This window comes from Botryllus schlosseri, chromosome 6 (assembly GCF_051294905.1).
Source record: "Botryllus schlosseri isolate E-star chromosome 6, Bs_hap1, whole genome shotgun sequence".
Taxonomy (NCBI): Eukaryota; Metazoa; Chordata; class Ascidiacea; order Stolidobranchia; family Styelidae; genus Botryllus; species Botryllus schlosseri.
The window spans coordinates 21,783,732-21,795,928 of NC_137241.1; the positions used below are offsets into that span (position 1 = coordinate 21,783,732).

Genomic DNA, 12,197 nt, shown 5'->3' on the forward strand with positions numbered 1-12,197 from the left:
CACCAGTTACTACCATTATTGACACATTTAACATGGTAACTTGTTTCATTAGAGCTTGCTCAAATTCAATAGTCGCACATTGAATATCTTTTGAGAAATATATAAAAATCACACATCAGTCTAATTGAATTTGCATATATTGGAAAGATGAGTGTAAAAATGAAAGTGACTGACAATATTTCTTCAGCTTCCTCAGCAAGATAATTCGACTGTAGAGCATACGACTTCTGGCTAGGTCACATCATATCAAAGGCTTGCTTGTAAAACTGGTATTCACGAATTACATGGTCAGCAATCCGGGATAGCGTGGCGAGGATAACGGTGATGTTGACCCAACACCCTTTGTGGTTCCTTCTTGTCTCCATCATCGCAGTACTTTAATGGTGCAGATGACAAATGAACTGTCTCTCTTACTTCCAATTTAATACATCAAAGATACAATCTCAGAGTATTGCAGTCAGAAGAATTTTCGAGTAAAATTGACTATAACATAATGATACAGATTCAGTATGAAACATCAAATAGTGGTATCAAGGACCAATACTTCAGTAAAAAATTCCCGGTTCACAATAAAATCGAAGTAGAAGTAGTAGTGTCCGGACCAAATGTTTAATCATAGGAACTGTTATATAAAATTAGAATTATATTATGAGCATGTATTATTTCCCTTTAGAGAATCAATGTCTGAAGAAAACGAATAACTAACACCATTCATGACTGTCGACAAGCCCAAGCAAATACATATTGTACATAATGGGTAAATATGAGAATACGCAAGACGACCTTCGCCTCTCATGAGTTGAATTTCAGATATCAGTGTTGACACCGTTGTCAAACATGCACAAAACCCACTTCCGATGGCGTTCAAGAAAGCTGTCCAGCCACATGATAGCTCCACCCAAGTCAAGGTCACACTCACGGCAGAAAGAACTAATGAACCTAATAAATTTGCAAATAGTGTTCCAATAGGTATTGGGTTTAAAAATTCAAACTTGTACTGTTTTTTGTTGAGACTTGCGAATGCAAATCTACACAAAGCTCCGAAAGGTGCCAGTAAAACACTCGATAAGTTCAAAATGACATAGTATTGTTTGCGATAAATGATAGCTAAAATTAGCAACGTAAACCAAGACAAAATCAGAAGCGTGACAAGAAGATAGTTCATTATTTTTGCAATTAGTAGAGATTTAGGCATAGCGCCATTGGTTGATTCACTATGATGAAAATGACGGCTAAATATTGTTGAGAGATCATGTCCAAAGATAAATGATGATGTAGGAGCTGCCAGACCAAGCAATATAGATAGAAATGCTGTGAAATAACGATTTCCGCTTGGACTCGAATCACCCACGATCATCAGTGATACTTGCTGATTGAATTTCGAAAAAGTAGTAATTGAGCCGCAGAGACCTGTAAGCAAAATATTCTTCACTATTATTATATTTCTGATGGTGAATTCTATAGTGTCATTACAAAATTCTAACATATATTCCATAGTATCATGACAAAATTCCAACATATATTCCATTCAAAAATGGGGGTAAGATTGACCTACTACACATTACACAATACTGAAATAATACTGGAGCAGTAACATGTAACTTCTATTTTCAAATTCCAAAGCTTGATTCACAGTGAAGAACTTGAAATTGACTAACCAGTGGAAATTCCAACAGATACTGGTAACATTCCCGCAATCTTCTTCAGTGTAGAACCAGTTAAAACTCCTAATATAAAGCTTCCAACCATGTTTGCAATGAACGCTTGAAATATGACATAATCAGAACTTTCCACACCAAGATGTGCCGAGTCCATTGATTTTTCTAGCCCAATTCTGATAATGCAACCCATCATGGACATTGCACATATGTTTGTGTACGTGAAAAACTCGCTCATTCTGTCAAGCTTGGCAGCAATGGGATCTGGGGATGTTTCTGATGGGCTTTGAGAATCCAAATTACTCGCATTTCTAGTACTTGAAGTAGAATCATCATTTGTCGATTCCTCAGAGTTGATTTGATTTCTCTTCCGATAACTTCTCGGGATATCTCTTTCACTATTAACATTTTCAATTACTTCGGCTCCAAAATATGTTATTTGAGTCGATGTTCTCAAATTTTCTTCAGATTCATACATTGATAATTCGGCAAGCATCTATAGCTGAACGTGAACTATAACTATATGGTTTGACTAATAGCAGTTAACCAAACCATCATTTTACAATATATGCAACTGATGATGTTGGAAATCCGTAAGACGATACGGTATTGATCGATCTGTTGACAGTACATATCATGTCCATAAAAATTGCCACTCGAAGAATATGGCTGGTTTTTGAGGCAATAAATGGCTTAATCATTCAGAACAGAGAATATAAATAAAAAATGCATATGTTTCAACACATGCTACATGAAAGACTTAGCAAATTGTATATGATTTTAACTTACCTCTAAGCAATAAATATAAAAATAGAAAGAGTACACTGTATTGACCAGGGGTGATTTTTAGTAAGAAACACTTCCATTAAATAATTCCACAAGACGGAAAATCTTGAGTAGGTTCATAGGCCACATTATAACCATCTGCCCCCGGTGTTATAGTTTCACTCTAGTCACCGTTAGGAACAAGTTGCTGACATTGACACCCCTTTCCGGGAAGACAAAAAGTTTTATGCAAAAAATGGACCTAAAAGTAGTTATTCACAAAAGCGAAAGCGCCAATGCGAAATTGTTATATGCACATTGCATGTATAATATTATAATTGTGCCTATGCAAAAATAGGGTCCAAACATCTGTGATCGCACTCGCACTGCTGAATCACTTCTAAATCAAAAGGTGCCTGGCCTCCAGACCAACCCGAATCGTGATTTAATGAGAATGAACCAAATTCCAATATCACTTTCACAGTTAAATCTCTTGCATTCATCACATCGCATGCATCGAGGTAACGCTAGATATGACTGAAATAAAGGGAGCAGAGAAATATTGTCGTTAGAACCACTGTTTTAGTGGTGTACAACTGCTAATCATCGTATTTTTGTCAATTCCATTGCTTGTTTGGAAATAAAGGTGTTGCTAGAATATAAACCCTATATGGTAACGTGCCGTGCCTGACATGACTCATGATATGCATACACACGATCTGTGCATATGCACACCACGGCTGCAAGAGGCACATATGTTGTGGGTCAAGGAAGGTGCAGATATAGCCTTGTAAGGATTTCTAAGTCTTGCACCAACCCTCCATGCTATCTCGGTAATGCTGAGCGCCAAGCTTGGAAGCCATGGATACCAGTGTTACTAATCCGGTCTTTAGTCTGACCCAGCATGGGTTGAACCCACGGCCTACCGATCAAGAGCCAGACGCTCCACAATTACGCTATCTTGTCGGCTTGAATGACCTTAGTGGGAACATAATCAAACCAGCCCTCCTCAGTGTTGGTATTTGTCTTCTTAGCGGACAGCTTCCCATCTCTCATGCGTATTCCTATCATCACATTCGAGTTCGGCACACCCTTTCTCCGGGTTGGAATCCCAGTACGTTCAGGTGTGGTGTTGGTGTGCCAAGGCTGTTCCCAGTGTCACACCTGTGTACAATTAGTAGAATCTTTGGTGTGCATGAGACACCTATTCCATATTGGCCCTTTCTCCTCCTAGTATTTTTGAGAATACTATCGCATGCAGGATCAAAAATAAAAACCTAGATCAGTAAATCCAGTGGCAGAATACTGCCAATTGGCAACTATGGGCAAACGAACTCTACTTGTACAGTTGCCTTCTGACTTGACCCAAGCGAGTACGGCTGGAGCAAAAATGCTGCGGTCGGGATCGGGGCTAAAGCGGCGAGAATTTTTGTCTTATTATTGTTGACATGCACTTCCTCTAAGTCTAAAAGGTCATCGTATTTGACTACTAATGCGGAACGTTTGATCGGTTGCAGGGATATTCTACAATACATATTATATAATATATGGCGATGTAATATACTTCCAATAGAGCGTGTAATCTGAATCTTTTATCTACGCATACTTTCCGCCTGTATTCATCAAAATGGTCGAGACATCCATTCCACGAACATGTTCAACACGATCAGTAGATCACGTTAATACGCTTTTACAATAGTTGCAGCCATGGTGGAGTCGTTTCAACTGTTCCACATCTTTTCATTGCGTCGCGATCACTCGGTATTTTATTGGATGAAACTGAACTTATCGTAAAATTTTCATCGTAACATATGTTTTTTCGTCCACAAACATGACGGCACTCTCACCCAGCGCCCTTCGCGCCCTGTAGCTCGTGAACGTCAACAACTCTGTGTAGATTCGAAATTAGCGTAAATGAATAGTACAGTTCGTGGGATTGGGAGCAAACTAGGCCTGTTGCCTAGGCCAAGGTGGGTGTCTGATTCCGCAGACTACTCCAAGTCGTTTCGACACCTTCTTATCTTTTCATTGTATCGCATTTATTTGTGGTGTATTGAACTTATAAAAAATGCCAATAAACCGAACAACTTGCGTTGAATTGTTTAGGAATTTCGTTTCGCCATTAATGTAAGATTAGGCTTACCATACGTCCCCTTTTTTGACTTTTTTGAAAGTGTCCTCGGAGGACGCCCTTTTGTCCTCTTTTTTGAGATTTTGTCCTCTTTTTTGAAAATTTAGGTAAGATTTAGAGCAAATTGCGAGCGATATGCCGCAAATTAGCACAGAAGTGACGCTCCGGCGGGTATTTCGGAGTGAAAAACGGTGATTTTAGCTCTGAGCGAAAAGAATACCTTTTTTTTTAGTCTTCCACCCGACAATGTGGGGAGAAAAACGGTATTTCGAGCTCTGAGCGAAAAGAAGACCTTTTTTTTTAGTCTTCCACCTGGCAATGTGGGAAAAATTCACCGGTTTTTGAGAATTGTTCTCCGGTTTTGCAAGTCTGAAGTTTCTGAAAAAGTTTCCTCTTTTCAGATTTCCAAAATATGGTAAGCCTATGTAAGATATGAGATATACCTTGACGACTGTCGACTGTCAATACCAAATCCCTTTAACAATTACTCAGTTAATAAATCTTTTATTAGTCTTTGTTGTATCAAGCAAGATTCAAGCATAGCCTTTGTAAAGGCTATGATTCAAGAAGTACTTGTATGCGCATCATTGATTCTATTTTCGTCGCATGCCATTATTATGTTGCGTAAGATATCTTCCTATTGCGTAATGCATACGTCATTTAAAACGCAACGTTGGCAGGTCTCCGCGGATGTATGATGCGTGTAAGTGTATAAAATCCGTACTTGTTTAGGGCGCAAAAATATATTAATAAGATATTTATCTCGGCGTTGTGAGATGAATTTCGAACTGAGTCAAGTGAGATAACCTACAAGTGATGTTGCGAAATACCGGTATGAATAACCTCTGCTAGGTGTCACCAGTGGGTGTCACTCGACCGCGTCCATTTCGGTCATTCGTCAAGGTGGGTCATCAAGCTCAGGACGGGTCAATATATACTGCGCTTCCGTTAGAAGTATTACTTTGTTGATCTTTATCCTAAAAGGTTGCGAAGTCGTCGACCAATAAGTCAAAGCCATGCCGAGCTCAATGTTATCTCTCGCCAAAGGAAATATCTTCGGAACGCCAGATATTAAAGCGTTATGCGAGGAGCGACCGAAATTGACCGAAGTTCCAACCGAGTCAACGCGGAGACTGGCGGTTGCAAACACAGAAGACAGTTGTGAATTCGGCTCGGCGAAGTATTACGCTATATGCGGATTCGGCGGAATTCTTAGTTGTGGACTCACACATACTGCAATTGTTCCTCTTGATTTGATCAAATGCCGAATTCAAGTCGACCCCGACAAGTACAAGGGTATTTTCACTGGTTTCAAAGTCACTTTGAGAGAAGACGGGGCAAGGGGACTCGCAAAAGGTTGGGCTCCGACCTTCATCGGATACTCGATGCAAGGTCTGTGCAAGTTCGGTTTCTATGAAGTTTTCAAAAATGTCTACAGCAACCTCATCGGGGAAGAAAACACTTATCTGTGGAGAACTTCCTTGTACTTGGCCGCTAGCGCTTCTGCAGAGTTCTTTGCAGACATAGCACTTGCGCCCATGGAAGCCTGCAAAGTGCGTATTCAAACGAAACCAGGATACGCAAACACTCTTCGGGAAGCTTTTCCAAAAATGAAATCAGAGGAAGGTGTTGCTGCCTTCTACAAGGGGCTTGTACCACTGTGGATGAGACAAATTCCCTACACAATGATGAAATTTGCCTGCTTCGAGAGAACTGTCGAAGCTCTATACAAAAACGTCGTGCCGAAGCCAAGGGCAGAATGCACAAAAGGAGAACAACTTGTTGTTACGTTTGTTGCCGGATATATTGCTGGAGTATTTTGTGCTGTCGTTTCCCACCCTGCTGATTCGGTTGTTTCTTTATTGAATAAGGATGCAGGAAGCACTCCAGTTCAGGCTTTGAAGAAACTTGGACCAATGGGTAAGTACATTATATGAAACTCATTTACATGGACTTTTCTTACACTGTGAATTTGTTTTTAGGAGTATGGAAGGGCCTAACTGCACGTATCATCATGATCGGTACTCTCACTGCCTTGCAATGGTTCATTTACGACTCTGTGAAGGTATACTTCCGCCTGCCACGACCGCCGCCACCAGAAATGCCAGCAAGCTTGAAAGCCAAGTTACAAGCCCAAGGAAAATTGTAGCTTTGCCACGTTTCGGATTGATTTTGGGACTACTAAAATTAGACAAACTCTGACTTAGTTAACCTGTTTGAAGTTATGTCAAGTATAAATAGAACATTGCCGTCAGTAATCCGATATTGCATTTTGTAAACTGTGTTCGAGTTATTTCAGGGTTAATCCCGGACAGAGTTACGACGCTGCAATTTAGTTATACATTCTTTATAGTTACCTGAGATCTGACATGCATCATCATTCATCATAGATACACTCCATGCCTGGAAGCTGAAACTAAATCCTACGTTGTCGTATTTTTCTATTTTCTGTAGTGCGATCGATCAAGACAGGGCAAAATAAAGCACTCATTTGACACTCGGAATTGTTCAGGTGCCAAAATCAGACTATTCGTCGTCGGCTAGAAATTAGCAACTGCCATGTCAAGTGAAGATACTTGACAGATCGCACCTCCAACTGAGACTGACTGCAATTGGTGACTAGTTCAAGTATATCCTCACCACTCTATTAGTCATCACCAACGAGTCAAACGTTTGACTCTACGGGAGTTATAGTCACAGTTTCCAATTTGTTACGGGCAGATTCTGGGTGGAAAAATTTGATTTCCAAAAGTGGAGTGGATATTGTTGATTCAATATATGAAGAGTCGGAGAGGTGCCCTAATTTTCCAATAGTACATATTGGTCTCAGATGATTTCATCTTAGCTTGCAATGGATTCATCTGTTGTAGTCAAAATTCAGAGTTAAAAACTGCAGGATTAACACCATTGTATCGTGCTATAGGCAGGAGTGGATGCTACAATGTTTAGACATCTACCTCTCCGTTCACTACATCACATTGTGTGTTGGAGTGTACTGTACAGTACATGTACAAACATTGTGGTGACATTGGCATACCCAATAGGTTGAAAGGACCATGCGCTACCTCCAAATTTTTTGAAAATTTACTCAAATTGAAGTAAAGCAGAGAATTTTGTGATTAATTCAAAATATGTTCAGTTCAATATACAGCAATGACTCCGAATGTATTAGCAATTATGAGAGAACGGCATGCTAATATCTTAAGTGGCCGTTGGGATGCTTTAGTCTGGCGGTGCGCTCCGTGCAGCCTGTGGCTGTGCGGCTATTAGAAACCTACATTTTGGCCCTGATTGGTGCTTATAATCTAGGACAGTGCTTCCAACCTTTTTCGTCATGGTACACCCTTTCAACGTTGAATATAAGCTCGTACACCCCTGACCACATAACACAGTGATTCCATGTAGCAACCCTTATCCATGGGTGTTTACTGTTTAACCTCCTTGCCATTCACGACCGTACTTCGATGTCATATATAGCAGTGCTCTTCAACCTTTTTCGTAGTGGTACACCCTTTTACGTTTACTCGAAACTCATACACCCCTGACCACATGACGCACTAAAATATCAGCTCCGATCACTGATCAAGCCTCCCACAAGTTGCATCGATTACTCTATGGTGAGCCCAAAATCATTGTATACTTGGATGGGAAGGGGCTGAAACACAACACGCAGCCACACACGCCTGAACCGGATCGTCACCACCTCTGGTCAGCAAAGCTTTGATAGTGTGACGTCATATTGATAGGAAGTGTGCTCATAACTCATTTTAAAATCCACTAGTAGGCGCTAAAGAGTGTCAGGAGTTTTGGTCACAGAGAGAGAGAGAGAGATATGGTATTCTTTTTCGCCTGCACCATCGATATGCTTTGACGACGGAGTTGCGATACGGCCCCATGAGGTCATCTAGTCTGCGCCCCCGTTTTTTTTTTCTCCTCCATGCTATCCGTGATTGCTGAGCGCCTAGCAGGATAGCTGCGGATACCAATTTTCGAGTCTTTGGTATGACCCGGCCGGGGATCGAACCCACGACCTACCGCTCGAGAAGCCGGACGCATAACCATTACACTATCTAACAGAAATATGGTAACCCTTAGCTATACTGTAAATTCGCGTAGTTTAATAAATCTGCCGCGAAATATTTGACTTCATGATACTATACGAAAATTTACGAAAATGTGGATGGCCCCTGGCTACGCCAATGCAATTATACCTCCACTGCACATCTTGCAGGAACTACCATTTCAAAATGTCTGAGCTCTCATGGTGGTTTCCTCATGAATCATTATAGACTAGGGTTACCATACTTCCTCCTTTAGGAGGATTTGTCCTCCGTTTTCAGGTTTTTGAAAATGTCCTCCAAGGACGCCTAAATATCCTCCCTTTTGGCAATTCCTCCTGCTTTACAGCTTTTAGAGCTAAGATAATGGATAGATTCTAGTGTAAACGGGCAATGACGCTAAACCGGAAATTCGTGGTCCGAACGTGAGTGACGGCTTAACCAGGGCTGTGGAGTCGGAGTCGGAGTCGGTGGAGTCGGAGTCGGAGTCGGGGTAATTTTCGCTTGATGGAGTCGGAGTCGGAGTCGGAGTCGTGAAAACTATAATAGCTGGAGTCGGAGTCGGAGTCGGAGTCCGTGGGAAAAGACTGACTGGAGTCGGAGTCGGAGTTTGGGAGAATGACCCTGACTTCGACTCCGACTCCGACTCCAACTTCTCTATCATGAAAACATTCGCCTTCAAATAATTTTCAATATAATTTTTATGTACCACCAATCACTGTTATTAATAACCATACAGATCAGGTGCGGCCAGCCTGTGGCACGCACGCCAAATTTGGCACAGGAGAAGGTTAGGCGTGGCCTGCGAGGTAATTTTCGAAATTATTCATGACATCAGGTACAATTGCAAGGCCAACCAAAATTTGATTAGCATGACCGCGAAATTTGATGATGACTAAAACAACAGTTCTGACGCATTGACGTATCCAGGGGTCAGCAACATTTATCCCAGATCTTCGTATATGACCATAAAGTAGAATATTTCATAGCAAATTAATTTGACTTGAAATTTTTCTCGGTACTTCGCATGATTCATTGTCACTTCTTGCATTCAGTATTTGAGCCCCCTTCTGAAAATTATAAATACATATTATATTCACAGAATTGAGTCTAATTATTCGCAATTAGGAGATAACGTGTCGTTCAACATGCGGCTTCGCTTGTGCACTCGCAGCGAGATCGTCGACAAAACATTTGCACAAAATTATAGAGGCATGTTCACTGATACCGTCGATTTTACTATGTCTAAACGTCGAATAATCCTGTCCTTGCCAAATGAGCCCAGTAGTACACAGATGCGACCCCCAATGTATGTTAGCGACATATTTATTGATATAGCCTAATTCAGTCGTTATCTTGCAAAAAAATTTCGCGCTTCGTGCGACCATGACCTGATTGCGCACTGCACTGTTGCATGACATATTGTTATCAATTTAGAGCGTATTAATATAAGTCCTGTGTGCAATGTAACCTAATTCGGTTCGCTCCTATCGACGACAAAAAAAGGTTATCAACATTCCAATTGCCCGCGCAATGGTTCGTAAATCTCAGGTGTCCCTTTCGCCGAAAAAGTTGCCCACCCCTGATATTGATAAAATTAGACATCTCTTGCAAACTACAACTCAGTTGCAGAGGGGAAGAAAATCGCAAGATGAGTTTTCGCGATGCAGTCAAAATTGATGCAATTTTTGGAATTGTACCATGATACTGTGACTGAGCAAATGCATCGGCTGGTTTTGTAAAATTGTAAAAATGATGTAAATACGACCAAACCATGCTTCCCACTTGACAAAATTGAAAATGTTTGTAGTGTAGCTTAGCTGTTTTGGTCGAACAAATGATTAAGAAAGACTGCAAGTCCCAATCCTTGAATACTTGATGTACATGTAGACTAGACATATAGGCTATGGTCTTTGACTATACTTAACTAAATTCCATTTATGACCAATGTCTATTAGTAGTAAGAGTGTGTATGCTTGTAATCAGGATAGTGTGCAATGACAAAATTAGTAAGTTCAATCTCTTTATTAGTTGCTGACTCATACACAAGAGCTACACTTGGATTTTTTTTCTACATTTTTATTATACAGGATTGGATATCTGCCATATTTGAATGATTCATACATTTCAGGATATTAGAGAGTCCATGTTATAAAAACTTGAAAAAGGAAGGATATTTAGCAAATTTTTCTTTCATGTTAATTGCATAGTGGATAATTCGAGCTGTGCCACAATGAAACAATTTAGCATGCCACCGTTAATCATATGTTTGCATATGTTTAATGGTTGTATGATAGTCATTCAACCGACAATGTGGCATATAATTTTCGAAGTAAATTGGTAATAATGCTGGAGTCGGAGTCGGGAGTCGGAGTCGGAGTCGGTACGTTTAAAGACCCAGGAGTCGGAGTCGGAGTCGGAGTCGGTACGTTTAAAGACTCAGGAGTCGGAGTCGGAGTCGGAGTCGGTATATTAAAAATGTGTGGAGTCGGAGTCGGAGCCGGAGTCGGTGGTAAAATTTACCGACTCCACAGCCCTGGGCTTAACACATGTCAACTCCCCATCCTGTTCTATACTCCGAAATGAACCAAGTAGTCCAGTATATGCCAACGTTTAAATGACTAGAAGTAGTTGCTTATGACATCGCAAAAGGAATGTAATTTACAAGCTGCATATCAGTTGATATGAACATTGTACGATGTTGCACACCCGGCCAACATGTTCTGAAGCATAAACCCGTCTATTTAGTGTGATAGTCATCAGTCCAGTGTGATGCGGATCTGGTACACCCCTGTACACCCCATCCGAGCGGTACACCCTTTTAAAATTTTGGTACACCGTAGGGTACGATACACCCGGTTGAAGAACTAGTAGACACCAAGACATGACGTCTCGGGAAGTAGGGGAGATGTGGTACCGATGGATCGAAAATTGGAAAATGATCGCTGGCCCCAAAATGTTCAGCCGAAAACATCAGATCTTTTGCTGGCTCATCACTTAGATACAAGCTCTACCTATCGCGCACATATACATGAATATCCGTCTTTTCAAAAAATATCTATGGACGTTCAAAATTTGATGCTCGAACGTATCATCGGTCCCCACCCGGTGGGTCCAATGGCACACGACCCGGGGACCTATGACACATATACCCTAAAAAACTCAAACGTGACAACTTTTCTTGCTCAGTATTATAATCTAAGCTACAGCAAGCCAAAGAAGAATGTTTGGTCGCAACCGTCAAAAAATAGAATGAATATTAACTCAAATGTTGTCATAAAATCACGTTTCGATTTAGGCTCGAGCTTATAAATTTGAGGGTACATACATATTGCCCGAAAATCGACAGTGCGACTTCCAAATACCTCGTTATAGCGATAAAACATCATATGCAATTATTACATAAATATTTTCTGTACGTAGGCATGTTTCACTTGTTTCAGGATTAGTATGCTTGATTATTTTGCTTGATTTGGCTATTGTATCATCGGTCCCCACCCTACGAATTTTATACATGAATCGAAAAAATTCCACCCAAGGAAGGTACCGAAAAAAATCATAGGTGCCATTATATAGCCTGATAAG

At 40.7% G+C, this 12,197-nt stretch overlaps 3 protein-coding genes across 3 annotated transcripts in view; 1 reads left to right on the plus strand and 2 right to left on the minus strand.

Annotated features, from left to right (window-relative positions):
* LOC145440387 (prolyl-tRNA synthetase associated domain-containing protein 1-like) overlaps window positions 1-12,197 on the minus strand; it is a 193,896-nt gene that overhangs the window by 43,034 nt on the left and 138,665 nt on the right. The window lies entirely within an intron of this gene.
* LOC145440374 (uncharacterized) lies at window positions 120-5,051 on the minus strand. The gene is made up of 2 exons (XM_080317967.1): window positions 1,659-5,051; window positions 120-1,410 (listed from the first exon to the last, which is right to left on the minus strand). The coding sequence occupies exons 1-2, from the start codon at window positions 2,152-2,154 to the stop codon at window positions 647-649; spliced, it is 1,260 nt and encodes a 419-aa protein (XP_080174093.1). The 5' UTR covers window positions 2,155-5,051; the 3' UTR covers window positions 120-646.
* Window positions 5,309-6,812, plus strand: LOC145440376 (solute carrier family 25 member 3-like). The gene is made up of 2 exons (XM_080317973.1): window positions 5,309-6,474; window positions 6,537-6,812. The coding sequence occupies exons 1-2, from the start codon at window positions 5,571-5,573 to the stop codon at window positions 6,701-6,703; spliced, it is 1,071 nt and encodes a 356-aa protein (XP_080174099.1). The 5' UTR covers window positions 5,309-5,570; the 3' UTR covers window positions 6,704-6,812.

What these genes read in the sequence shown, in the direction of transcription:
- LOC145440374 (XM_080317967.1), bottom strand. Translation starts at nt 2,154, where the DNA reads ATGCTTGCCGAATTATCAATGTATGAATCTGAAGAAAATTTGAGAACA. An exon ending in ATCTGTTGGAATTTCCACTG is followed by an intron (nt 1,411 to 1,658) that starts GTTAGTCAATTT and finishes TTTTGCTTACAG; the next exon opens with GTCTCTGCGGCTCAATTACT.
- LOC145440376 (XM_080317973.1), top strand. Translation starts at nt 5,571, where the DNA reads ATGCCGAGCTCAATGTTATCTCTCGCCAAAGGAAATATCTTCGGAACG. An exon ending in GAAGAAACTTGGACCAATGG is followed by an intron (nt 6,475 to 6,536) that starts GTAAGTACATTA and finishes ATTTGTTTTTAG; the next exon opens with GAGTATGGAAGGGCCTAACT.